The 26,821-nt window shown below is 38.3% G+C and overlaps 4 protein-coding genes and 1 long non-coding RNA gene across 8 annotated transcripts; 3 read left to right on the top strand and 2 right to left on the bottom strand.

The window, feature by feature from the left end:
* Positions 1 to 15: 15 nt before the first annotated feature.
* Positions 16 to 7,162, top strand: LOC136242499 (uncharacterized). Of its 2 annotated transcripts, none has more exons than XM_066033933.1 (13): positions 16 to 492; positions 549 to 803; positions 859 to 942; positions 2,542 to 2,619; positions 2,664 to 2,976; positions 3,038 to 3,160; positions 4,915 to 5,026; positions 5,078 to 5,671; positions 5,742 to 5,837; positions 5,886 to 5,972; positions 6,031 to 6,162; positions 6,256 to 6,390; positions 6,450 to 7,162. In XM_066033933.1, exons 1-13 carry the CDS (start codon positions 59 to 61, stop codon positions 6,998 to 7,000), a joined length of 2,994 nt encoding a protein of 997 aa, XP_065890005.1. In that variant the 5' UTR covers positions 16 to 58; the 3' UTR covers positions 7,001 to 7,162. The 2 variants fall into 2 exon arrangements, with proteins under 2 accessions (XP_065890005.1, XP_065890004.1); XM_066033932.1 differs by having other exon boundaries at positions 2,664 to 2,988.
* LOC136242539 (interferon regulatory factor 8-like) lies at positions 3,217 to 4,766 on the top strand. Its single transcript, XM_066033984.1, has 3 exons — positions 3,217 to 3,693; positions 3,748 to 3,903; positions 3,960 to 4,766. Exons 1-3 carry the CDS (start codon positions 3,282 to 3,284, stop codon positions 4,697 to 4,699), a joined length of 1,308 nt encoding a protein of 435 aa, XP_065890056.1. The 5' UTR covers positions 3,217 to 3,281; the 3' UTR covers positions 4,700 to 4,766.
* On the bottom strand, positions 6,998 to 13,432 carry LOC136242517 (multifunctional procollagen lysine hydroxylase and glycosyltransferase LH3-like). 2 transcript variants are annotated; one of them, XM_066033958.1, is made up of 21 exons: positions 13,254 to 13,432; positions 12,457 to 12,560; positions 12,263 to 12,399; positions 12,094 to 12,208; positions 11,988 to 12,036; positions 11,819 to 11,931; positions 11,703 to 11,766; positions 11,549 to 11,646; positions 11,269 to 11,493; positions 11,096 to 11,217; positions 10,911 to 11,012; positions 10,723 to 10,848; positions 10,540 to 10,672; positions 9,687 to 9,800; positions 9,565 to 9,633; positions 8,896 to 8,958; positions 8,808 to 8,849; positions 8,695 to 8,754; positions 8,542 to 8,628; positions 8,371 to 8,496; positions 6,998 to 7,263 (listed from the first exon to the last, which is right to left on the bottom strand). In XM_066033958.1, the coding sequence occupies exons 1-21, from the start codon at positions 13,306 to 13,308 to the stop codon at positions 7,108 to 7,110; spliced, it is 2,160 nt and encodes a 719-aa protein (XP_065890030.1). In that variant the 5' UTR covers positions 13,309 to 13,432; the 3' UTR covers positions 6,998 to 7,107. The 2 variants fall into 2 exon arrangements, with proteins under 2 accessions (XP_065890030.1, XP_065890029.1); XM_066033957.1 differs by having other exon boundaries at positions 8,371 to 8,628.
* Positions 13,431 to 14,260, bottom strand: LOC136242567 (large ribosomal subunit protein eL22-like). Its single transcript, XM_066034017.1, has 4 exons — positions 14,106 to 14,260; positions 13,935 to 14,021; positions 13,702 to 13,823; positions 13,431 to 13,648 (listed from the first exon to the last, which is right to left on the bottom strand). The coding sequence occupies exons 1-4, from the start codon at positions 14,136 to 14,138 to the stop codon at positions 13,498 to 13,500; spliced, it is 393 nt and encodes a 130-aa protein (XP_065890089.1). The 5' UTR covers positions 14,139 to 14,260; the 3' UTR covers positions 13,431 to 13,497.
* Positions 14,199 to 23,286, top strand: LOC136242573 (uncharacterized). Of its 2 annotated transcripts, XR_010694567.1 has the most exons (3): positions 14,199 to 14,306; positions 22,931 to 23,106; positions 23,159 to 23,286. It is a non-coding gene; the product is annotated as an uncharacterized lncRNA (long non-coding RNA). The 2 variants fall into 2 exon arrangements; XR_010694566.1 differs by having other exon boundaries at positions 22,931 to 23,286.
* Positions 23,287 to 26,821: the final 3,535 nt, after the last annotated feature.

Below are 26,821 nucleotides of genomic sequence, written 5' to 3'. Positions count from 1 at the left end.
TGTATCATACCGGTAATTTGAGATCAAAATTTTTAGCGCCTGGTTTTAAATTTTTGAGATGTCGACCAAAGCATGGAAAACTCGAATGTGCCAGATTAGCTCTAGTTACGTTAGTAAGACGAGTGTGTCGTGCGGAATAACTCTAATTGTGCTACATGCGATCGCGTGGCCCAGCCTGGCTGTGTGGATCGCTTTGGATGTTGTCCTCGTCGCTCTACTGATCCTACAGCAGCTAACGAAGAAGCCACCCGAACCTTTGAAGATTGTGATGCCAGTGAAGGGCAATAATAACAAGAGAGGCGGTTTCGTTGATGCGATGGCTGAGCTAACTCAAAAGAAGCAAAGTGGGGGTCGTGGTAGAACTAGAACACACTCAAAAAGCAGACCAGTTAAGAAGTACAGTCACGACTATTCGAGGTGTACACCAGACGACCGGTACATTAAGACCCCGAGGCTTGCTACTGCTGTTGTAAGAAACAGGCTTTCTTACAGGTGAGATTTTAAACGGTATTCTAATATTTTGGTGACACTGGAATGAATTGATACAGTGCTGCAGAGTCCAGTTTCGGAACTAGTTTTGGACTACGTTCAACTACAGCCACTCCTAACCCTTTCAGTCCTATTGCTGCTACTACTAACATGGTACAGGGAGGGAGCACCTTGTCATCTAGTCCATGGCATCATGGACATACCCCACATGATGCAAAAACATCCAGCGTTCTACGAATTGCACGCAGTAATCTACCAGCCACCATGGAAGTACACAGTCCTATCATGGCATCACCTGCTGCCGTTAATCCCAGGTAGTGATTAGTCAATCTGAGAGTATAATAAGTTTCTATATTCCTGTTATTATAGGGAAGTGGTTGGTGCTAAGAGCCAGTCTACTACACCTAGCAAGGATAGTGTGGTAAATGCACTGAAACAGATCAGTCAGAAAAGGTACTAAGTTTAAACTGTAGAAGTCTTTTACTACTGTACACTATGCCCTGAATTACGAGGAAAACATATCACATGTACAGCTTGAGACTGTACAGTTACTGCTCTCCAAAATTGTCCAGGCCTTTTCGTAATGTAATGCAATACATTTTGTTATGCTGATGTAAGACTGATAAATATCACAAGTTATCCACTTCGAATATCACTGTATAAATGATTGATGTAGTACAGATAGATTAGTAGTGGATGCGTATTACCAAGAGTTTATTATGAACTCTTGGTAATACAGAAGCTAGACATGAAACGTTTGAAAGCATCGTGTGTTTGCATGTGTTTTGCTGCCTATATATTCCACTCACATAGCAGCATAAGATACTTTGTTGGCATTGAGTTGACTGTGATTTGAGTCTGTTGTTGCATGGTACACCCTTGCTATGACTTGCTCATCAAAGATGGTAGTGATAGAATTGTAAAATTGCATATTTACAAGAAGAATAAAAGTTGTTAACCTGTGTTTTCCCTTCCTTCTTAAACAGTTACACTGCTATATGTAACCATCTCTGCACAAGCATACATCTTGAGATAAACGAAATTTAAAAAAAAAATCTGTGAAATATATATTAGAAGCAGGGAAGCAAGTCTCGAATTAATTAAGCTTATACACTATCTTATTCGCCTGCTTATGGAGAGTTCATATCATTGTTTCATTTCTCAATGCATGTCACATTACGATGCGGTAGACATTAATAAGATTGTATTCATTTAAAATATCTTCATGCATGTATGCACAAGTGACTACAAGGCGTAAACTCTACACCTTGATTGATCTGCCAATTCATTGTGAACATTTTAAGAAGGCAAATCCAGATCAATGTAAATGGAAGTTATAGCTGCAAATTTAAGCGCCTGTATTTTCAGTATAGTTTTTGTACAATTGATTTCTTTGCTCTTCCTACTGTCTAGCACTATAAATTCAGAACTACAGGCTGAAACTTTGGTATAACCCATTCTTTGTGGGCACTAGAGATAATGCTGAGACATTAAGAAATTTGAAAGTTGTGTGAACTAGGCAGGTTTTTTGCTGAATTGGTCACAGGTAGGTATCAACTTCACACTAGATTTCTGAGCACCCTGGCAGTTCTAATTACCATTGAGTGGGGTCTGAAATGTTAGAACCCTTGTGGAGACTGATGATGACATGTACTTACTGGCTGCATGTCTAGACCTGACGGGAGACGTTTAGTGGTTAATCGTAATGTGGAGTGAGCTGAAGAAATTTAAAATGTAGTAGGGATTACTGGTTTGGTGAAATAGTGTATTTGGTAGATGATTGTACTGTAGTGTACTCGAGGAGACTTGTGGTAAAGTTGTTCAATGTTGTGAGTGTGTTGTTTTAATCTAATAATGTCTGAGGCGTTGGAGAAATTTGGAAAGCACTGTCTCTTCCAACAATTTTGAGAAACCCCTGGGTTGGACTTTAGGTTTCTCTACATTACTTTGCTACAGGTCACCATGCATGGGGTGGTATAAACCCAACTGCACAATACATCTTTCTTGGTTTACCAATCCTTGATTTGTTTATTTGTACTATACACTGTTTAGGAAGAGAGTCCACCCACTGGCCAGTGATCAAGAAGACAGCAAATTTCTAGATAGCCTACCCAGTGTAAAGAGAATCAGGTAATGCTGGTATATTTGGACATGCTAATACTTAATAATGACAGAAAAGAGCCGAAACATCAAGCAGTAAAAAGAACATGGACTAAGGTAATTAACACAGAAAGTTTTAATCAGCCGTCAATGCCAGATACCAAGAAACATAAAAAGACGGTTAATGTTATTGAAAAAGAAATATCACCCCCAACTAGTGCACCAGAAATAATGTCAGTAGTATCACACAAGGACACTGAGCAGCCAGTGGAGACTGAAGAAATCCCTTCATCTTCTAACAAACCAGTGGCAGAACCCATTGAAGAACTCGAGCAGAATATATCTGACAAGGAAAATGTTTCTGTAGACCAGCCACCTGAACAAGAGGTAGAACTGCAAGTATGTGGATTGCTTGCATGTATATTAATAATACTTTACATTTATGTAGAAAATTAAGCAGTTTGGAGTTTTAAAAAAGATGAGAACAATTTATCCATCTTCTAAACCATCTGTTGATGCACTGAGAAGGAAATTTCCTGTTCTATGCTCTTCGGGAGTAGCTCCCAAACTGGTAAGAAAATATTACGTTTAATAATTTGCGTGATATTACATGATACGGTACACAACGAAAACACGTGCATTGATTTTTAACTTAATTAATCGACTATCGTTTATAAATTTATTTGTTGACTATGCAAATGTCTGGTGAGAAAGAAAAAGACCAGCAGATATTTCTGAAGGATTGGCTGGTTCAACAAATCGATAGTGGGAAGTACGATGGGGTACAGTGGCTAGATAAGGAGAAAAAGGTGTTCAAAATACCGTGGACTCATTCTAAGAAAAACGGCTATCGGTTAGAACGAGATGCCGCTCTTTTCAAAGAGTGGGCCATTCATAGAGGGCGATACAAAGGAGATACGGCTAAAGAGGCGTCGGCGTGGAAAATCAACTTTAGGTGTGCGCTACATGGCGTGAAGAATATCGTGGAGATGCCGGAGATAGAGTGTAGCTACCCTAGCAGCAAGGTGTATCGCATCCTCCCACAAGATTCAACAGCAAAGAAGAAGAAATGGCCAGAGTTTCTACCGGCCATTCCAGCGAGAGGTATGTTATTTGTTGTGCTAGATTCGTCGCTGTTAAATCAAATGATTGCTGTAGACCCGGATGCGCCAATGGATGAAACTTCGCCTTGTAGTTCTAATGCGATAGCGTACACTAATGGCCCATCTACTCCTTTGATATGCAGCTCAGAGCAAATGGTCACTGGTAAAATAGTTCAATGTAGTGAAGCTGACAGCAGCAATCCTGAGATTGGTAAGTCAACATTTGTGTTGTGTGTGATTGAATTCATTCCTGCCTTTCTTGTACAGGCAATGAACCTATGGAGACCAATGTACAAGTTGTTCCAGCATTTGCTTTTGTACCGAGTATGTTGAACCGTAACATGGCAAAGCTGACCATACTCTACGGATCTACTACTATTCATACAGAAACTGTAGACTGTACTATAGGATGTAGAGTGTTCTATGGACCTCTACACAATCGTCAGATCCTTGATCCGGTGCTGGAAGAGAGGTTGTTTGGTCCACACAACACTGTACCAATTGCCCTTAGTCCAATCCATCCATCGCCAGTTGGCAAAGAGTTGTTTGCCAACTTTAAGAGAGGTCTAATTGTGAAGATAGAGAATGGCAGTGTCTTTGTCACACCTCTAGCACCACTGATTGTGTACTATGGTGCCAACCCGTATGGGGAATCTTATCCATTAACACGGGGAGAATCAACATGCGTATTTGATTACAACAAACAGTTTCTACCTGCCCTTGGTCATTACATGCTCAACAAGACACAGCCACCTCTGATATCTCCGTGCACAATATTGAGTGTTGGGCACAAGTGGACTCCTACCTGCTCGTCCATTTATAATGTGGTTAGTATTGTCATTGTGCCATTGTGGGCTGAAGAAGTCATGGCTCGTCTTGGTGTTAACCTGGTTCCCATGAATGAAGATGTTACCAATTTGGACAAAACAGAATGGACAAAAGAGGACACTGTAGTGGAAGAATTTTTCAACCCATCTGTTGGACCTACTAGCACGCAGACACAATAGTGAACATTATCTCTTGTTTTTGTAATATTTATAATTATGCTATTTTTGATATCAAAATTTATCATGACATGGAAGAGTGGGTTGGTGTAAGAGATGAATCCAAAATGCATAGCTGGGACACAATCTTGCATGTGTTATTACTTACAAATGGCATGTTTTGAGTGGTGTGTTCATGTACTACCATCACCATGTTAAGCACACGTGGTTTACATTAGGTACGACAGTCGTCACAAGTAAAGTACGAAGATTATGTGAAAGATCGTGAGGATGTTTATGCTAAAGTGAAACGTGTTTTGGAAGAGGAAGAAGAAAAAGATGAAGTAAAAAGTAAGTACTTTATTGTACTCTTTTAATGAGTGGTAGTAATTTTACCTCCAGAGAAAAAGGATGAAGGCTCAACAATTGTGTCAACATCAAGTAATGCACCATCTACAAGCGGACTATCAACAGCAATATCCAGTACTGTTCCTCCCAACGTAACCATTTCCCTGGCTGCTCAGACTGTACCAAGTAGTATCATCATCCCAACTGCTGTAGTGACTTCTGCTAGCAGCACAGCCCCACCTCTTAATGTTGTAATTTCATCTTCAGCTCAAGTCACCAGTGCTTCCACAAATGTTCTACAATCTTCCACTGTGCTACCAAATTTGACTTTATTCAATCCTACAAGTAAATCTAGTGAAGCAGCTCCTTCTAGTACTGTTCTTCCTTCAGTATTGCCGACTGTGATATCACAGAACAGCACTGCTGGTGTGACAAGTGCTTCACAGAAATTTAGTTTTTCCCTACCCACAGCTCAGCCACAACCCAGTACAAGTAGCATACAACTGTCTTCAATTAGTTTACCATCCATCACTACAACTACCTCTTCAATTGTGACTTTATCTGGTGTAGGACCAGGTCCACTGTTGCCGCCTACCTCGACTAGCACATCCAGTACTGTGCTGCCACAATTCAATTTCTTGGCTAAAAGTAAGTTTCTATATATCATGGCTTACTTAACAGTTGTGTTATCTACTGCTCTAACTTCTGGTCACAACAGCCACTGCCAGTCAGGTCGGACCAAGCCTACAACTACCATCTACCTCCACAAACACATCCAGTACTATGCAGCAACAATTCAACTTTTTAGCTAAAGGTCAGTTTCTGCTTCATGGCTTCCATATTATTACTTCTTCTTTTATAGCTACTGCAAATCAGGGTGAATCCAGTTTACAACTACCATCTAGCTTATCGAGTACTATGCAGCCACAATTTAACTTCTTAGCTAAAAGTAAGTTCATATTTTTGATGTGATGTGTTGACGTTACCTGCTGCTATATGTGCTGCAGCCACTGCAAGTCTGGTGGGTACTAGTAGCTTGTTTGATGCCAGTACAAATAGAGCTGCACCGATCCTTGGCCTGACATCCTCAACCAGCAGCAGCAGCATCCTACCATCATTCAATAAGCCCTTAACAACTGGTAAGGTTTCAGTGCTGAAATGACATAATTATGGCTGTTGGGGGGTATTCTCACTAACTTGATGTGCATTTGATATGATTCTTTTCTCACCAGCCAATACAAGTGCAAAAAGCCCTGGTCTGGATGCTGATGGGGGTATGGAAATAGCAGCTCCTCAAGCAAATACTTCATTCGGTACCTTGTTTAGTAACACAAGCAACACAATCACTTCAAGCAACACCACAAATGGTAAGAAATTCGTTTTCATATTTCTAAAGGTTTTTAACTTTTTTTTTTTCTCTGTGTAGGTAGCTTTGCTGGTCTGTTTACTGCCAGTGTGGCACCTACCAACAACCCTTTAACTGCAACATCATCCTCTGCTGCCTCTAATTTTGGCAATTTGTTTAGTCAATCAACAACCACTGCTATCACCACATCATCAAGTCACGCTTTCAGTTTCAATCTAAACCAATCAGCCCAGACCACAAAACCTCCACAACTTGGCAACCAATTGCAACAAAATCCCTCCAAAAATGTACCGACCTTTAATTTTGGGCTTCCTGTTTCCACAACAGGTGCAGCACAGTCTAACCAGCCAACAATTAACTTTGGGCTTCCCACAAGTGGCACTTCACTAACTAGCCAACCACAAACTCAATCCAATACTGGTTTCAACTTTATGGCTAATACCAACACATCAACTGCTGGATTTTCCTTCAACCTACAACCATCACTGGGTAATACTGGTGCTAACCTATTTAGTGCTCCCCCTGGAGGATTAAACCTTCCCCCCACCCCTGCTCAACCTGTCAGAAGAAAACCCAAAACACCTTCTCGCGGCAAAACAAGAAAGAAGTAGTAAACAATCATTTTTTCATGAATACAGTAATTTTTATATTGGCGTAATATTGCCTATTATGAATTCCAGCAATATGTAACACTTGAAAAAAATATAGTCAATTTCTTCTAAGGGTCAACAAATGACACCATTATATATCTGGTGCCGTTAATGAGGGGAAGTCCCTCATGATAATGTGTCAGTCGTCCAGGATGAATGATGCTCCATCCACTGGGACTGTCCAGTACACTGCAATTGTAGCGTAGGAATCGGCTACCACCACCCTGTGGATGAGAAACAATTGTGACAGCATTAAACAAACAAGTGAAATAATTACTGGGTGAAGACTGATTTGTAAACCATTGTGTACCCACAAGGGAGATTCTATTCATATTGAAAAAGCGTTGTTTGTATTGTGTATTGAAAGCAAAAACCATTCTCTTCCTGTACTCAAACCACATGCTGGAAACTGGTGTTTGTGTACTGCAAGTTCACATTAGTCCATTATATAAGCCCTTGTGAAATAGTGGTACTAACATGTTTCTCATGCTCATTCCTGAAATGAACTCACTGGCTAATCGGGTTATGCATGTAATAACCATTAATTAGTTGGATCACATGACCACAAAATTGTCTACAGTTTTGGTCTTAAAGGGTATTTATTATTGAATTATGTATCACAAATGATTGGTTACTTTGGTGAAAACACTGTTAATATCAAATAAACTTTAAGCCAAATAATTGGTTAATTGAGCCAGTAACACTTAGTCAAGGTCACAGCTCTAGTGGCCATTATCATTTTTCACACAAGGCTCTGATTTTGATTTCTACTGATCAATCCCTAGCTTGGCAACAGCACTAGTTGGCCATGCTAGACAACTCTATACTACAACTCAAAATAAATTATATGATATCAACACTATTGATATCATTACATTAGTAGCATTCCTGGCAAACTACATCATAGCTTAGTCATGTAATATGAGAGTAACACATTGCAATAGCACACTTAGAAAAACCATGTTTCTAACTTCTCTCACATTACACCTAGAACCTATGCAGGCTCTGGGGAATATCAGTAAGGGAGGAAGTTGATGCTGAATATGAATATTAACTTACAGTAGAAGTGCTGAAAAATATTGGCCACCTGATAATTTATTGCATGAATTCAATTGATATACTTTATATATGGCATTTACACTCCTTAGTGGCACAACAACCAGTTGACCAAATATATACACTGAGTGGTCACAATTTGCAAACAGATGGACTGTAAGGTACACACAAATTATTTTTTGTACTATGACCTTGGTGTCAAGCCAAAAAGGTTAACTCATTATATATCCCATTTAGTTCAATGCATACTGTTCAGACACACTAGAAGTGCTTACTGAGTGATCAACTCCTGGCATTGACAGTGCCATGTTCACTGTAAATGTTGATGAATCATGATGTGGCCTTAGCTTGGTCTGGCCCTGCAGGTGATACTTCACTACGAAGTTCATGATGGCGTGTGCCTGGGTGGAGAGATAAAATAGAAGAACTTCAGATACTAAACCTACCTCAGTGTAGTATCCAGGAAACACCTTGAGTTGAACTGGACCAATGTAGTCCTTCAGGAACTGTAGCCACTGTTGCTCAAACCCAATCTGTAGACACCACTCAAATGTAAGTCACATGTGGCTAAATCTTCACGCACACACACACACACACACCTGGTTCATGTGTATATCTACTGTGGGTACATTCTCATATCCACCAGCCAGTCTTCCATCCTGATTGTTATCATGTGTGATTATCAAATGAATAACATAGTAATAAAACAGACCTCATGTTTTCCACCTGACCACTGGCCAAAGTGCTCAACCTCCTGAAAATTCAACATTATTTTATAGTAAGCTACACAACTGACTGACCTCAATCAATTCTTCACAGAAGCGTTTTGATGTCACAGGGAAGTGGTACACATCTGGACAAGGCTGTGAAAGGAAAACACTGGCATTATAAAACAAGTTGATGCTATGCTACTAAAAACCAGGCACCCATATAGTTTTTGAATTTAGAAATACAGAATGCTATTAATTATTTAATAATACGCACAAATTGTTTAGTTATATTAATATTGAATGGATTTTATAATTCACCAATTATTTAGTATTTCATCAACTACATTGCTAAGGAAGTGCAAGTTGAACAAACCACAAATTACACACAACAGTATCATCTCCACTGTTTGTCTATGATGCAAATTCTCTAGACAAAGCCTCAAGGCTGTTCTTAATTTTCATTTGCATATAAAGAGGACACACCCCTTTTCACTTCATTATTCCTGCTATGTTGTTTTTCAGTAATACCCTGTTACAACACATAGGCAAACCCCAATAAGTGATTTCATGAATGGGCCACACCACTTCAATGGTTTATAGGAAAACTAATCTTCAATACAGTACATTAACAGCCTTCAATATTGAATAAAGGTTTATTTAACGCTTTTTTGCTCTGGACAGACACAACCAAACCAATTTCAGGAAACTAGGCACACAGCCTTCAATGACTGGTTTAAAAATTATATCTGATTAAATCACCTGTTCTACTTCATAGTCATCCTCTAGTACACGTGAATAATTCTCATGAATGTATTTCTTCTCCCAATCCTGTGTGTAGTGATCACTCATACCAACATAGCATCCACAAGATGTACACTTACCAGCTTATTATTCTTGATCTCATAAAAGTCACTGTGTAGATGATCTGTGGAGTAGTCATCTGGGTTGATGAGATGTCCATATTCCTCCAAGTTGGACACATACATAAAATGTCCCTGTAGAAACACACACATTCAATTCATGTACATGCACAGTTTCATAAAATTCAGTTACATTCTACCGTACGCAAGGAAATGTTGACGTCAAAAAAATTTGACGAATCGGTTTAATTTGTCAAATTTAAATTCGTCAAATGTTTATAAGCGCCCTTAAAGTACAGGTTTTTGCCTACAATTTCTTGATTTTCGTCAACATTTTATTCGTCAAATCTGCTGAAGTCTGAATTCGTCAAATTTTTCTTATGTCAAAATTTCCTTGCGTACGGTAACAATGGCCACACCAAGTCACTATAGAGTACTCCCCAAGAGCAGCCTAACACTGCATTGCTTTTGCAAATAAAATAAGTGAGATAATTTCATCACTACAAGTTAAATGCTAACAATTATATTTTGTGTTCATCATTTTTTAAAACTTTCATATTAATGCCTAAACTGGCTTTATAATGCTCTTTGGACACATTAAAATCCTGCAATTGCCCATGGTTGCTGTTGTCCTAAGTTTCATGCGATAAGTTCTTCATCACATGACAGCGTCTCCAATAGCCCATATATGTAATAATCAAACAATCAGGGTTCATTGCACTACTATATTAGCATAAGAAAAGCTGTCGATTGGCACTTAGTTTTTATTGACACTCTCCCCTAGCAGGCAAATTCTACAGCTCACATGAGTGTAGTGTACCTCCTCTAGTGCATATATGTAAGTGTACAATAGTTTGCAAGTTGGGGGCGTTACCTTATCCCTCATCCATTCACACCATGTCATGTCAGGGTCAAAATTGTCACTGTGGAAGACTGGGGAATTAGCAGCCAGCCATTCACCACTGAACATCATTGCATCACCAATATATGGAGCATTCCATATATTCCTGTGTGGATAGCACATAATACACTAGATGGAATAAATTGCTGCACATACAATCTATTGTATCCAACAATTTCGTTGTAATCACGAGATCGTGCATAGAATCCATTGCTGGCTATGTTACCCCAGTAGTTTGACCACAACATATTGGGACGAATCATAAAAGGTGCTACAACAGTCCTGTTGATTAAAGTGTGATCAACAATAGAACACCATTAAGATATGTATGATCAATGATTCACCTATTGAGCTGCATCAGTTTACGAACAACATCAGGATTATCAAGATGTGCAATAGCATCCACTGAAAAGTAGTAGCCACATTTCTGATCTCTACACTCCTGCCTATTAGTGAGAAGGTGGCCATGATCACACAACAGAACAAAATACCATATGCTTTGCATTAGAACACATGTGCTGTCACTTACATGGCTTGTGTTCTAGCATCGGTTTCACTCACACCTTGTGAAGGATCAACATACGACACACGAGCATACTTCTCTTTTACAGCCTCCACCCAACTAGAGATCTCCTCATTGTGGTAAGGTATCTGGTGAGATGAGAGTGACTCAAATATTTACCACACACCTCACTAACATACTTGACAGTGAACCCACAAAGACATTTTATTAGTTGGGTAGTTTAGAGCAGATATTTTCTGAAGGAATTCTTCGAGGAATGGTGTCGGTCTCTCCACAAATATAGCCAGAAGCAGCTCAGGTAATTGACTGTCTTCTTTCAACTCAACAGTATCACACACAGTACAGCCAGTGGCCTGGTTCCATACGCCGGCTATGTAGTTACTGAGAAATGAGTTCAAGAACAACTGCAAATGAAGTTATGATCAAATGTTGTCAGAGTGAGTAAAGATAGCTGGTCACCTTAGATGGACCATTTCCATGGTACACAGCTGCAGAAGTGTCATACAAACTGTTAAAGGCAACAGTTTCATTATCGAGAAACTTCAATTCAACTTCCTCTGAAAGAAAGGCAACACAATCTAAATTGCCGAGTTAAAGTTAACACAGCGCTTACCACTAGCCCCATTCAAATTTTGGAATATATGTGAGCGATGATCTAGTTTCATTTTGTACTTCTCCTGTAAAATACAGCACAGTCACCAAGCAACTAACTACAACATTATTTCTGACTCTTTTTGCCACGTCCAAGAATATCTTAGTGTAGTAGAGTTGATCATCATCAGTATCAGAGATCTCATGATCAGCAATAATGTCAGCAATCACACTAGCATATCCCACAAAACCTATAACAATTCATATTATATACAAAACACAATAAAACTCCAATAGAAATACTGACCACCAGAGCAGAGAAATCTCTTTCCCAAGGCAACTTTGGGATATTGAGACTACAAAAAGATGAAGATATGTCTTCATTAACATGTCTGTGTTTAGATGTTACTCACCGCTAATGATCTGTCTGGCCAACAAAATCCTTCAGCTGAGAAAACAGAGCTTGCTTTGAAATCCAGGAACTTTTCAATGACACTTTGCGGACTAGCAGCCAAGATCACATCATAGCTGTGCATAACAAGGCACTATCATTGTATGCACAAAGTAATGTACTAGTCCAACCTGTCTGTAAACATGATGAGCAGGTTTTTCTTGTCCTTGTATTCAGCAACAACTGGTTTCAACAGGTTAATTTTATGTCCACCGCCAGGATTATGTGCCATGTCACCACCTTTCCATTCCAAACCCATTCCAACGGTCTAGGAATAGAATAAACATGTATTCTCCATATCTCACACCACAAAATAACTACTTACCCTGACATTGTAGCCATATTTCTCTGCTGATCTCACAAATCGTACATAGCCATCAGTTGGGTCAGTAGCAATAGTTATCAATAGTAGATCGAGTTTGTCATCATCTGGTGATGGTGAATCCAGTAAGTGAGCCATTAAATTATTTACAAACATAAGATTTCATTATTTACCCAACAAGTTACCATGTCCTCTACAGACAGTCTTCCCCAGACAAAACTTAATCCTAACAATTTACACAAGAGAAGATGCAGGACATTGTAGTGATGTCTCCGAATATATGCAGTATAATTCTTATCATGTTCCTTGACCAAAATACATTCGTGGTAAGTGTAATTAGTAAATACAAATGGTGCTACAACAGCATGCCAAAAGCATTAGAATCAACTGTGTATATATATTTTTAAAGTGCTGCAGTGTGTCAGTGCACTGTTCATGTGCAATAGCTGAATATATACTGAACAAAAACATGTTGCCTTATCAACAGCTCACAATTAAGTCCATTGGTCACTACCCTACCTTTAGTTGTAGACCCATAGTACACAACACCACCTTACCACTATAATAAATTCAAATGCTGTTTGGCTCAGGCACCATGTACGCCCCCAATCAAACAACGATGCTCGTTTTGTTAAGTATTACACGAATACAAAGAGAGGATACCCCGATCAACCCATTCTGCACCACATCACACATTCATATATGTTTTTATCCATATAAACACATGTACTATGTTCACGATAGCTACAACTCGAGCTACAACTATTATGTAAACAATACTAAATTTTCGTGCTCCATACCTGCTCTGCTCCAGGATAGCAGGCCAGCTAAGATCAATATTAGTACACTTTTCATCTTCGTATAAACTATGTCGCTAGTTATTTCTATCGCGATTATATAGCCTCTGTATGTTCTGAACAATGGCTTTTCTTTGCAGTATCACGTGTACATACGTTGAATGAATAACGCACATACGCTTATTCTGGAGATAAACGCCTTAAATTTTATTTTGTACACAAAGGAAAAATTAAAATTGTTAATAGCCTAGCTTTCTCCTTCATCACTGGCTTCTTCTTCCTCAGGATTGATCTGGAAGTATCTCAACTCATAGCTTGCACTGCTGCTGGCCACAACACGGATGTAATCTCTCAAATTGTTCTTTTTCAGGAACTTCTTTGTGAGATACTTCAAGTACCTTTAGCAAAACAGCACTCAATATATGCCATCATGACATATCAATAAACACACCTCTTTGAAAAAGGAATATCTGAAGCTACATTAATCATGTTCTTGTCTTTGGCTAGTGTTACTTCATTCCCTAGGTTACCAGTCTTTCCATTGACTTTTATTCTTTCCCTGAGAAACTGCTCCTACAAGACAAATAGCAGTACAGTAGAAGGATTAGGGAAGATAACCCTAATCCATGACAAATATCAATCTAGTGTTACCACAACACATCCACCCAGTACACTAAAACTTACAAAAGATGCCACGTCCATAATCTCATCTTCTACGGGAATGGTACAATCCACAGAAAACTTCAATGTTATCTTCTTGCTTTTCTTCCCCTAAACGACCCACACTGAATTACGTTTCACTTACGATACATACTAAGAACATAAAAGTAATAAACATAGAACCATCATCTGTACCTTCGTGGACTTTTTAGCTTGTGATTTCGACATCGTGGAAGGATCCACCGGCTGACCTGTCTACACGCACGAAGGGTATATCACGTGGATGTGCTTTAATTAGAACGTCGACAGCCACGTGCGCAATGGGAGTCACTCTGGAACGACCTCTGATCTTGAAGAGTCTGCCACCTGATGGTTTGGAGGAATTCCAAGTAAAGGGTATGCTGGAGAAATGTTCTTTTAAAATGCATAATATATACCGGGTTGTTTATACAGGTGTATGCTAAGGGGTCCGCGTACCGAAAAATCAACTTTTACAAATCGACCCACCTACTAATGTGGGATGTATACCATTGCTAGATCCACTATGAAACCGGATGCACGATTGTTGTCTTCACAGAAAATATCGCATTTTGTATCTCACTAGATGCAAAGTTTATTTTTTAAATTTCGTGCTCCACACAAAGGACCGGATAAAACTTGCTACTTAGCTAGATCTTATCTGGAGTTGTTGTAGTTAAAAGCACACACAGCAGTAAGCAAATGATTTTTTACATTCGTGGCAAAGGGCTGCTTTCAAAAATTACAAAACAAAGAAACACGAACTTTTGAATTCAACTGCCCTACCAGTCAAGGCAAGAAGACTCAAATGATAAGGTTGGGTGCATAGTCTGCCTGTGCTGTAAGTCTGGAAAAGATCTGAGACTTCTCACCATCAGGGTGATGAGCGTCAAAATTTTCTGCACATTTGGAAATTACATCATGCCTTCTAGCCATTTCCTTTACTTGTCTTGGCTGGTAGGGCAGCTTGAATTTGAAAAATCGTGCTTCATTTTGTGATTTTTGAAAGAAAGCAGCCCTGTGCTGGGAATCAAACAAATCATTCACTTATTGCTGTGTGTACTTTTAAACTACTACAACTCTAGATAAGTTCTGGCTAAATAGCAAGTTTCATGCGGTCATTTGTGTGGAGCACGAAATTTTAAAAATAAACTTTACGTCTTGTGAGATACAATTTGATATTTCTGTGAAGATAACAATCATGTTTCTGGTTTCATGGTGGATCTAGCAATGGTATGCTACGATGAACATCCCACAATGGTAGGGGGATCAATTTGTAAAAGTTGATTTTTTTGATTTGCGGACCCTACCTATGCACTCTTGGCACTACATAACACAACTTGATGACATAACACCATTATGCCCACCTCGGCCTGTATCTGTGGTAGTTGGGGATTACATTGATAGGTGCATTATGCAGGAAGTCTGACAGGTAGTCTTGTGCCCAGACCTTTTTGCATGGGGGAAAGTTACTTGGATTTTAATGCAAAAGAGAGAAGAAAACGGTCTGGGCAAGACTATCTGATGGGTTATGTTCAACATTGTGTGTAGAAGTCTTCAGAAAAAAATCTCAAGAGTGCGTAGCGGGACACCATGTGAATATAGCCACAATATCCCTCCTGGAGGAGACCGAGCATGGCGCTTGACCAGACACTGGGTGGAATGCAGTTCGAATCCTGGAGTTAGAGGGATTTTTTTCCTTTCTTTGGCACATTTCACATTGTTATTAGCTATAAAGTGTAGTTGTCTTAAAGTCTCCAATTTCTGTTTATTAGGTTAGGTAATCCAAAGGCTACAGCACAAGTTGCTGTAAGCTAGATAAACCTGTACAAAATTAACTTATTATTTTATTGATCTATACCTTTTTTTCGATGTGGGATCATTTTTCTGTCAGACCTTCAGTGCTGGTCACTATTAAGCATTAATATATTTTATGGAACATTGGACATAGCTGGGCGTGTAAACCAATACTGTTCTTGAAGAGAATTTGCTAATAAACAAGTATAATTAGTATATTTATATTGTGTGTTGAGTCTTGTTGCCAGAGCTATTAAAATTGTGGCTTATAGGGCAATTCATGCTAAAGCTTCTTGGCAATTAAAGCATGATTACGGACTTTGAAATATAGTGGTAAATACTCTTTGTTTTTACAATACTAGCAAATGTGCTGTTTCTTTAAATTACTGAAGTCAAATCAATGTATGTCATACGTTCATGGTCTTGAGAGTATATTCCAATGGCGAATCCAGCAGGGGGCATTTGGAGCAAATGCCCCCCCTGCCCTCCAAAGTTAAACTGTCACCAAGCCTCACACCCAGCACCTTCGTGAATAGTAAGCGGCTCTAAAAAAATATCATTTGTATGTGTTTAAGCCATTACTGTAGCTTTTTAAACAGTTATAAGACTTGACAACCTTCTGCAATGGTCTAAACGGTAAAATTCAACAGTGAAGCACTACTAAAAGATGATTATTAACTACTATGTGTATACATACAACTACAACAGATTGTATACTAGCTCATAGGCAGTGGAGATGGGGGGGCAAGGGGGCCATGGCCCCTCCACTTTTATGGGACAAAGTTTGCAAGAAAAGATCGAGATACTCTAATAGAACAGTCAAGATCTTAGATACTCTAATACTAATAGAGCAGTCACAGTGTTCAGAGAAGCAGTGTAGCAATCTACCTATTACCTATGTGTAGTTTAAGGAGATATAATTGGTGAAGGACAGCTATTGTCAGCAAGTAGTTACCTTTTCTTTTTTTTGTCTTCAGCTTACAGCTGGCCTGACCCCTTACTCTTTGGCCTGCTCCACTGCCCCTGTACTAGCTGCTCAGAGTAGCTTCCCCTTTTTAATGGTGTGGATCTGAACTTGTTTGTGCCCCTCCCCTTGCCAGCTCCTAGATCCGCCCCTGAATTCTCACACATTTTTCCACTATTTATCATGGCTGACGTAATTAACAGTGTTCTGTAAATATATATGTTGTTAGATTCTTCAGAAGATCTCTATACCAGAGACAGATCACTTTTACTTTTGTGTATGCCTTTGGTGCTGTTTTCCTTACCCACACACACACGCACACGCACACACACACACACACACACACACAAAAGAAACATAAGACTATGGGAGCTTCATAGCAGACTGGTTGGTAATTCATCAATTGCAAAATGGGGTATACATATATGCAAGTATTTCTGGTACTTATATTTTTGTCCAGCATTTTCCTTACAGGTTTTTGCTATTGAAGTTGTCACCTTTGCAACTGACTTTGTCTTGTCTGCAATTGAATTTGTCACTTTTGCAGTAGAATTTGTTGCTTTTGCAATTAAATTGGTCACTACTGTATTGAATTAGTTATGTTTGTAAGAAATTTTGTCATGACTGATTGTTTGTTCTATGGGCCAAGATGGAAGCGAATTTCTTTCAGGTTATTGTTGACATACATCCATGTCAGAAATTGCTGGATATCTAGTGTTTCAGAGGTGAAAATTTCAGGTGCACACCTGACAGCATAATGTCCATCAACAGTGAAAAAATCAGAGGAGGTACGACACACACTAAACTTTATTAAAAAGAATTCAATATTTGACTTCTAAACTGATGCTTAATCTGGCTTTACAGGATTATGGAGACCTTGAATACAATTTCCAGTGCTATTCTCTTTCACTGTTGCTGTTTACCGTACAACAGGAAATTTTGATGAAAGAAAAGTTTGACGAATTGGTTACATTCATCAAGTTTGAATTTGTCAAACGTCAATAAGCATCTCAAAAGTCAGTGTTTAAATCTGTGATTCTTGCTTTTCATCAAATTTTAATTCATCAGAGCTGATTAAATGTGAATTCCTTTCAGCAATATTTCCTGTTGTACGGTACCCTCCATTTCGTGCGGTGAGTTCTTCATCACATGTTGACATCTCCAATCTCCCTGTTTATTAATATCATACTGCTGGGATTCAGTGGGGTTCACCACACCATTAAGTTACGTCAGTAAGAAAAGCTTTCGATTGATTGACACCTAGTTTTCAATGAAACCCTCCTAAAGTTTTTTAATTGCTCTGTACAAATCCTGTGAGCTCATGTAAGTGTGTCGTACCTCCTCTGGTAGGAATCCTTATTTAGCATGCTGTAGACAATTAAATGCTGAATACAACTGAATACTACAAATTCTTGTTAATCAACAATCGTTTCATGGTGTTCTTGGTTAGCCAGGTGCTCACTGAATAGTTGTGATGAAATTTTCCTGCTAACGTGACGAATTCTAATGCAATAGTGCTTAATTCTACTGCAAGCTAGCATGTTGAATTCAATTGCTGAGGTGATGAATTCAATTGAAAAAGCGACAAATTTTGCTGCAAATGTGACAGATTCAATTGCAAACAGGATGAAGTCAATTGCAAAGGTGACAAGTTCAGTAGCAAAAACCTGTAATATATGCAATAGTACTGGAGGCTATTTGAGCAACTTACTCATAAAATCCGTTATACATGGTGTAGTAACATCCAGCATAAATTTATATTCAGCAAATAATATGTTCAGTACTGTGTAATTGGGGGCATTTTGCTAAGTAGGAGGATTTGAATCAAAAGTTCATAATATCACACAGTACGGTTACCACACTGCATAGTAAGTTAATGAAAGTTTGTACCTAAAAGTATAGACCAGAAATCAGCTTCACAGTACCTTCACAATGCCTTGGCAGTGTTGGTAAAGTGCCTTCAGTGTGACCCTAAATACTTCCAGTAAGTTGCTTGGTCGTAGGCTAGCTTATTGTATTGTTCTCTGTGTATAGGGCTGTGTAATAGACAGAACATGGTTGAAACTGTATCAAATGGCTACTTTTAAATATTGACACCAATCAGTCACCAGGTGAGGTATTAACTTGATCAAACTGAACTTGACTTGGTGATTTTTTAGAGGTAGAAGTTGGAGTAGGTGTATGCTCTATTAGAGTAATTCAAATCTAAATGGCTGTTTGGTTTTGTGTACTTTTCAGTTATCAGGAACTCAAGAGGAACTCCTGTAGTTATGTATGAGCACCTCCCCCATCCCCCATTTTCCCACTGTGTTATGAATTCTTTGACAAAATTAGTGGTAAAATCTTCCAAGTGCCTCCATTTTGTTCCATTGCTAATCAAACAGTGCAGTAGTACCGTTTAAGTAGGGATTTCCCTGAAAATTTTGTGCGCCGCCCAAAATCCTGCCTTTAAAAATCATCGTAGAGACATTTTACATAACGAATATCACCTTTACAGAATAGTACTAGTCCATATAATATATAATAAAACATTAAATATAACAAAACACTTACAGGTGGCCAGATATAGATTTTTTTTAAATCGCCAAAACTCGAATTTTAGTCTCACTGCCTGCGCCTGCCTGACCACAGTCGCAAGGCTAGAAGCCAAACAAAGCAGTGCATGGCCACCATTGTCACCACAATAACAAACTTACCAGTGGGATTTGTCTTGAGGTTCACAAGTGTAGGCCCTCTGCGCCTTGTCTTTTCTTCTATCTTCAATCAGGCTGCTTGTCTTCTTCATCCAATGAAACCATATAGAGGCGTTAATTTTCTGTATCAACACTCTCTTTCAGCAGCATATTTAGACACTACAGAATTATTTCAGAAGCGCTTCAGTCCCAGCACTACCGTACTAGCTAGATATCTGCAACTTCGCAATTAGGATCCCGTTCATGATAGGTTCGCGACCACGCCTATCAATTAAAGATCTAGGTGAACTAATAGCAATAGAGTACGAAGACTACACCTCTTTAAAATCTAGCTATTTAAAAAAATTAGTCTTTTAAAAACATGTTAGTTAAAAAAAATGAAGTAGGGATCTATGCAATAAAAGTAGTGAAACAACAGCATAGCTTGGTGGGAAAGTCCCTACTTTGGCACATTAATTATTTTGTTCAATGCTAAAGTAAGGACTTCCTACCGAGCTACGCTGTAACACCATCATTGGGTGGCTGCATTTGGTAGGTCGATTTGTGCCCAAATTGCACAGTTGGGGATTTCACAATGACCCATTTAAACAGGTGATCCTTACATCACCTTTCCAGTGATGTGATCAGACAGGTTTTCACTATACGTATATATTAATAGATGGCCTGAAGCTGCTAGATGCATTCAATACTCTTTCTAACTAAACCACTTTGCTTTTCCTGGCAGGTAAAATAAAAGACGTACTATTATAGACTGATGAGAAGCATGTACTTAATAGACCTATAACTATTGCTTAATAAATTGTAGATGACAGTGTAAATTTACCATAGCAGGGTCTAGGTTTATGTGCATTTGAATTGTATTGGTGTACTGTCAAAGTATCATCATTAATATATATTCCAAAGTTGATGTGTAAAGGAAACCTTGGCCCTGCATTGTGCTGTGTCCCATAGTTGAGGTGTCACCTGTGCAAGAACATGAGAAGTGATGAGAATGTTTAGTTTGCGTGTCAGTTGATATGGCAACTGTGGTACAGTATTGCCATAGCTGATAAACAAATCTTCTCTCTGATTTCACTAGTATTGCATCAGTGTGTCACACTTAACATGTTTAATAGTTTGTTGTACAGTTTGTCTTGATATTGGTCTCTTGCCAGTTGCCATGCCTGATTTTACAGGCTGCCAAGGGCATTATTTAGTGGTTAACTGCTAACTGCTTGTTCCTTTGGTTGAGGTCTTGTTTTTGTAATTATAAAGCCCAAGATTAAGTCTGTGACTATATTATCAGAGTGGCTATCGCATTGAGCAGATGGGAGTGTATCTATTCATTGTATTATATCCAATGGCGTAGCACTAAAGATGATACCATGAAGGTGATTGGAAGCAAATTAATTTATCGTGTTCCACCTGGCTTTACAACATGGACAGGAGTCACCCTGTAGGGTTGATTAATGCTGTCTTCACTAAAACAGTGATTAAGGATGGCTTTCAGGTTACTTTGCCCACTTGTATTTATGTTGTGGTATTGTTCCATGTGTTTATAATGTCCTATACCACTTTAGTGTGGCCGTACAAGGTTTGGGGTTCAACTGGCATATTGCCCAGGCAATATCATGGGAATACAGTTTGCTCATGGCTTTGATGCCCAACCAGTTCAAAGATACGATACACTTTGACTCGTTATAGTGAGCGACACGGAGTATTTAATTGTGGGTTTGAGTTTACAGGTTAGACTAAGCTCAAAGTAGTTGCTAAGTTTCGACCAGTTGACAGTTACTAAGCAACAAATGGCCAGTAAAATAACCTTTGGGCAATCTGGATGCGTATTTCTACCCACCACATGTCAACCATTGAGCAGACCACGGAACAACACAAAGGACAACTAGGTTATACTATCCCAGTAACTTACAGCTTAAAATGCAAAAGCTAAAGAAACTGGATCCCACAATTGCAATTTTTCTGACACTGTGTGTAAAGCATAATGACGTATGAATAACATTCTGAAGGCTATTAGCCCACGGTAGTAAAACCATTATCGATCATCAGATACTGATGTATAAAAGGAACAGGGTGAGTGCTCTAGTTCACTTATACCACGATTGCATCAGGTTTGCTGATATATACACCCTTAGCCCTCAGGTCTGCAGCCCTTGTGCTTTGGGTGTATATTAGGCACCGGCCGATTATGCCAGCATAATTTAAAGCATAATAGGTGACCAAAAGCATCAAGCATAATGCCAGCATAATAGGGACGATATTTGAAATTTTAATTAAAATGCGCAATACGCGTGCCTGAAAGAAAGCAAATATTCACTGCCAATAGTATTATTCGTGCATTTCATATTTAAAAACACGTAATATAACTTATTAAACCGTTCCTTTGTTGGTTATTCACACTTTGCAGAAATAAGATCGAGATACTCTAATAGAGCAGTCACTCTAATACAGCAGTCAGGAAAGCCTGATTTACTCTAATAAAACAGTCAGTTCTAGAGCACAATCTTGATTTTGAAAGCATTATTTTGAGCATAATAGGCTAAATTTTTGAGCAATACTCAAAAGCATAATAGGTAAAATTTAGGGCATAATAGGCCGGAGCCTAGTGTATATATCAGCTAAATCCTTTGCAGCTGTGGTATAACTATCACGTGGCATTGTCCCATGTGCAATGATATGTCACAATTGTTGTATGACATGATAAATATAACATTGTAGTGGTCTGGTCAAAGGAATGTGATAATGTGTCTGGCTTTGGTCAGGAAACAATCAATGTCCTATTAGCTCAAGGCCCTCACACTTTAAGATTTCATGGCAGCAAAGTCATTAATAGTGATCAGAATTAGATTAGGAGTAGTGAGCACACATCTGTAACCCAAAGAATATGCATCAATTTGCACAGTCACCATCTCAATAGACATCTGGAAGAAGGCTAAAACCTGCAAAGGACTTCACATGACCCAATTGTAATATTTAGCGCTTTTTAACCCCCTCACCGCCAAATTTGTAGAGGTTCCAATCTACTGCTGTAACTTACATACCATACCATATAATCCTATAAAACTATATATCATTTTACTCACTATAGAACAAAGAATTTGATTATCGAGTTGCGGTTTACACAAGAACCACAAAGCCATTATAAATGAAACCAAGCGTGAAATTTCACAACTTTAAATAATACAATAAACATTGCTAACCTGTTTACAGTTGAAGCAATTATCTCTAAGTCTCAGCATTTGAGCAAGTGCACATGCGCATACAGGCACAAGGTGTACAAAAGTAGCAACACGCCACTCCAACCTATATAACCCCTCTCCTTACTGTTTCTCTTTATTATAGTAGTGCCATTATCACTTTGAAGAATCATCTACAATGCTTATTAACGACATTCCACTGAAGTTACAAAACGTTTAGAATGTAGGGCATTTATATATCGAAACCGCCATGTGGCGGTGAGAGGGTTAATCCTCATCCATACAAAGTACTCTAATAGAGCACACACTGTCATACATGTTGTGTTATGTACTTTTGCTTTTCTACATTATTTATAGGCCAGTCATGAAGAATGGATGCTGCTGATGGATGTTCTCTCCATGTATGCAGAGTATCATTTCAAAAATGAGCAGCATATAATTTAGATTGTCTGCAATACCTACACCTTAATTTTTTTCTTTGCAAACTAGGTGCAAACCTGTGTGAATAAGCTGCTAACTACATCAACTACATCGTAAGCCAATAATGCCACCAATGCAATGAAATAGACTCTAGTATTTCTGTAGTTCAATCTTCAACACTAGAAGAGTACTTGTATCTTTTTTACATTCTCAACCAGTTATGTTTTGCACAAAGTTAATTCAGATTTTTTGTTGTTGATTGTTTTATTATTAAAGAACTACTGGTAGCTGCATGGCAATGTTGTATAAATAATCTTGCATGTTCTTCAAAACAGCCAGTTGAGTTTCCTTTTTTTCTTGCTTACTGTATGGTATGGTCTTTCATTTCTTCTGGTATTCCTGCATGCTACTAATGGGGCTACTGAATATGTATACCAGAGTTACACACATGGTACAATTTGTAAAACTAGAATATTAGGTTTGTACTTGCATGTTGTTTAGCACATCACATGTTGATACAGTGGAAGCTCGATTATCCAAACACCTAATTGACTGCTCAATTAGAGTATTTTGTCAACAAGTGTATGCTTTATTAGAGTAGTTGAGCAAAGGCCTCTACGATTAAACATACTGTTCAATTATGTGAATACCCTTTCCCTAATTAGTTCGGATAATCAAAGTTCTACTGTACCAAAGTTCAGTATTTGGGATACTGATGGTAGTAGTATCATAACTATTACCTGAGAATGGTATGACCTTTGGTGCATCATGGGTTATGCAGTCAAAAATAGATTAGTAAATTTAGTCAATGACTGAAAATTGAATTGATCACATTTACTTTATTCAAGATCAAAGTATATACCCTGAATGCCAAAATAGCTCCAAAATCTATTATGGGATTACCCATGCCCCCTGAAAGCAAATGCAGCGGTATATGGCAGACTGATACCAGTGGAAATCAATAGTCTAGTTGGCCAGATAAAATCTGCAAAGGTATTTACTTCCAAAAACATTTTATCCACAATACATTCTTCTCTCAATTATATGATATCAATGTGTCACAATAGCTACATCGTTGTATTGTGTATTCCAATTCATTAGTGGTTAGTTATCCTCATACCTGTTCAACTGACCTCTACATAATACGTAATGGACACGACCAGCATACAGTGCCATTATGTTGTCACACATCTTTAAGAGTTAACATGTAATTGCTACTAGTAGAGTAACAGGAACTTGACCACTAATACACTTTACGTTACTGTACACAGTGAATTCTCACATTTCACTCTCTGCACTGATGCACACATGCTAAAACAATATTAAGAAATGCAATTATTATTTCAGCCCCGTAGTAGTTGTAATTCATTATCTACTATTGTGTACACTAATGTGACTTGCATTCTCTACAGTCAGGTGAAAGACTCATGACAACTGCTACACTATTAGATGGTGTAGTTGCTAGTGTTACCATGGGGGGTACAACTGCATGAGCATGACATTGTAGCCAAAAGCTACTAGATGCATTAAGGAACATAGACGGCAAGCACCAATGTTGCTTCTCAATATATTTTACGCTGTTCCAACTGACTTCCTTCCCAGCATAATTATAACTCCCTCAACTCTATACAAAAATTGTCAAGTGTCTTCTCATGCAGTATTCACAAGCACAAAGGAGAGGAAGAGTGAAGACTGAACCAATTGCATGGGGTGATTCTGGGCTATATATCAACATTCCTATGTGTGGATGACACTTGTTTGTGTCAATGATGTCATGTTCACATTAGTGTACTCTTCCTTTTGTGTAATGTTAAATACTTGCAATTAAATTGGAACCTTTAATTCATTATAAATGGAGGTTTCTACTGTTTGTACAGCACAACAATGAACATCCAGTGCTATACTGTAATTGTACTTGTATTGTAACAGTACAGTACTCTTTTGACAGTACGTTTGATGATATTTTTTTCCATACGTACTTCCTAGTACTTACTAGCTGAGTGACTGGTCAGGCAATTTGCTCAGCCTCCATACATAATTGAACTCTATATTAAACTTGCAAATTAGTGTATGTTGATCAGTTGATATGGTATTTTGTGGGTTTCTTAATGTATCGTTGACTACTAACGTGTTTACATGATCAGGTAGTGTAAATGGTTTGATCTGTATTCCCATGGATCAATCAGTTGCTAATGGTGGGCTTCCCTGGTGTGTAATGTCCAACAGAAAAATAATGTCTTCTTTTAGTATTTCCAAAATTGTACAAGAAAGAAGCAAATACTTTCTAAGGAGTACCCAAACTCCCCCAATATAAATGCTCTCAAAATTCATTTTGTGGTAGACAGTCAACTATATAAAGTGTATTGCACAATAGGCATACTAATCATAATCATTCCCTACCATCACATTTTCATGACAGTTTTTGTCAGTGACAGAATGATAGACTAGCAGTCAGTTGGCTCACAATTGTATTGTTTACACCATGATGGTTACCTCAGGTATGTCAGTTTGGCAAATGGGTTAGTTAATCACTGGAATGTCCATATGTGTGAAGTTCATTGTTCAGCCTTTGTAGAGTACTATGTTACACAAGAAGCATTCAGTGCATGCTAGTAAAATTTTTGCACACTGTAGTATAGCCGCATCCGTATACTGTATACATCCTTTATATCATGTAGAAACATATAGTATGTACACATTCAGATAAAATGAAAAGTGATTTTTTTTTCTCAAGAGTAATAGCATTTCATCTAACCAATGGTGATGGTGAATGTGTTGAGAGCAGGCATGTACGGTTGGACTGTTGTAAGCATTTTATGGATTCCCCATAAGAAATGCATCAGGCGCATGGAAAACTTTGATTGGTCATAAAGAAATTTGAATGACAAGTTTTGTAATATTTTTCAGTAGGCTGTTGAAGCAGTACTACAATTGAGCCAAATTTAAAAGAACTTGCAATTGTGTATACTTCCTTATTACAGTTAACAGTTAATGTATTTGAGTGCTCAGCTCAGAAGCACTTTGTGTAATAATTTCCCTACTTTCAAAGGAATAATTTGGCCATGCTTAGCAAGTTTGTTCCGCTAATGAAAATGTCAATGTTTAGCTATGCTTCCAGTACTTGTTCAGTTGTGCTGGAGTATAGTCAGTGTGGCTTTCAAACTATATGTGTATGATGTCAGGTATATGAAACATACCATGTTTGATCATACAATGAATGCAGGAATTAATATTGCTGTGGTTACTTGATCTGTTAGCAGTTAATGTGTTTATGTGCATACACCATTAACCCACATTAAGTAAATCCTGTAACTGCATGTGCATGGGTTAGCAGCATTTTTCTATGTGGGAGAGCTATGAGGTACATGCATGTGTTAACTGTGCAAGCATGTCTAATTGATTGCTGTGAGCGCTATTTACCTTATAAGGAACATTAATTTTATTGTCTCAGCTTCTTATTTGTCACATAACAAGTAAGGATCACAGTTACCACTGGTTGAAAATTCAATACCATTTAAATTAAATTTTTGATCTGTTAACTATTTGTGCTAGCTATATCATAGACTTACAGCATGGCTATATGCTTACATGCAGCATTAGGATTTTAGTGATAGTGTAAGCAAGTTGACAAAGCAATCAACAGTTGTATACTGATAACATCAGAAAATTTGTATATGCCAGCTATCTAGCGGTTTCAACACTTGACACTGAATTGTCTGCATGTCAACAACAACTGATATTATAGGGTGGAATTTATTGCACACGTAGCAGAGGAGTATACAAGCACAGAACAGTATGCTCAATTAATGAATACCTTTACACAACTAT

Source organism: Dysidea avara, chromosome 13 (assembly GCF_963678975.1).
Source record: "Dysidea avara chromosome 13, odDysAvar1.4, whole genome shotgun sequence".
NCBI classification, from domain to species: Eukaryota; Metazoa; Porifera; class Demospongiae; order Dictyoceratida; family Dysideidae; genus Dysidea; species Dysidea avara.
Note: the sequence above shows the minus strand (reverse complement) of the source record. Positions and strands in the feature narration are given on the sequence as shown.

Coding starts and splice junctions, on each gene's coding strand:
- LOC136242517 (XM_066033957.1), bottom strand. CDS start 13,308: ATGAAAAGTGTACTAATATTGATCTTAGCTGGCCTGCTATCCTGGAGC. Junction 12,209..12,262: donor CTCATCATGTTTACAGACAG/GTTGGACTAGTA, acceptor TGTTATGCACAG/CTATGATGTGATCTTGGCTG. Junction 11,013..11,095: donor GATGCTAGAACACAAGCCAT/GTAAGTGACAGC, acceptor TCTCACTAATAG/GCAGGAGTGTAGAGATCAGA.
- LOC136242539 (XM_066033984.1), top strand. CDS start 3,282: ATGCAAATGTCTGGTGAGAAAGAAAAAGACCAGCAGATATTTCTGAAG. Junction 3,694..3,747: donor ACCGGCCATTCCAGCGAGAG/GTATGTTATTTG, acceptor TGATTGCTGTAG/ACCCGGATGCGCCAATGGAT. Junction 3,904..3,959: donor CAGCAGCAATCCTGAGATTG/GTAAGTCAACAT, acceptor TTTCTTGTACAG/GCAATGAACCTATGGAGACC.
- LOC136242567 (XM_066034017.1), bottom strand. CDS start 14,138: ATGTCGAAATCACAAGCTAAAAAGTCCACGAAG. Junction 14,022..14,105: donor AAGCTAAAAAGTCCACGAAG/GTACAGATGATG, acceptor TGGGTCGTTTAG/GGGAAGAAAAGCAAGAAGAT. Junction 13,824..13,934: donor TTATGGACGTGGCATCTTTT/GTAAGTTTTAGT, acceptor TTTGTCTTGTAG/GAGCAGTTTCTCAGGGAAAG.
- LOC136242499 (XM_066033932.1), top strand. CDS start 59: ATGTCGACCAAAGCATGGAAAACTCGAATGTGCCAGATTAGCTCTAGT. Junction 804..858: donor CCTGCTGCCGTTAATCCCAG/GTAGTGATTAGT, acceptor CTGTTATTATAG/GGAAGTGGTTGGTGCTAAGA. Junction 2,989..3,037: donor AACAAGAGGTAGAACTGCAA/GTATGTGGATTG, acceptor ACATTTATGTAG/AAAATTAAGCAGTTTGGAGT.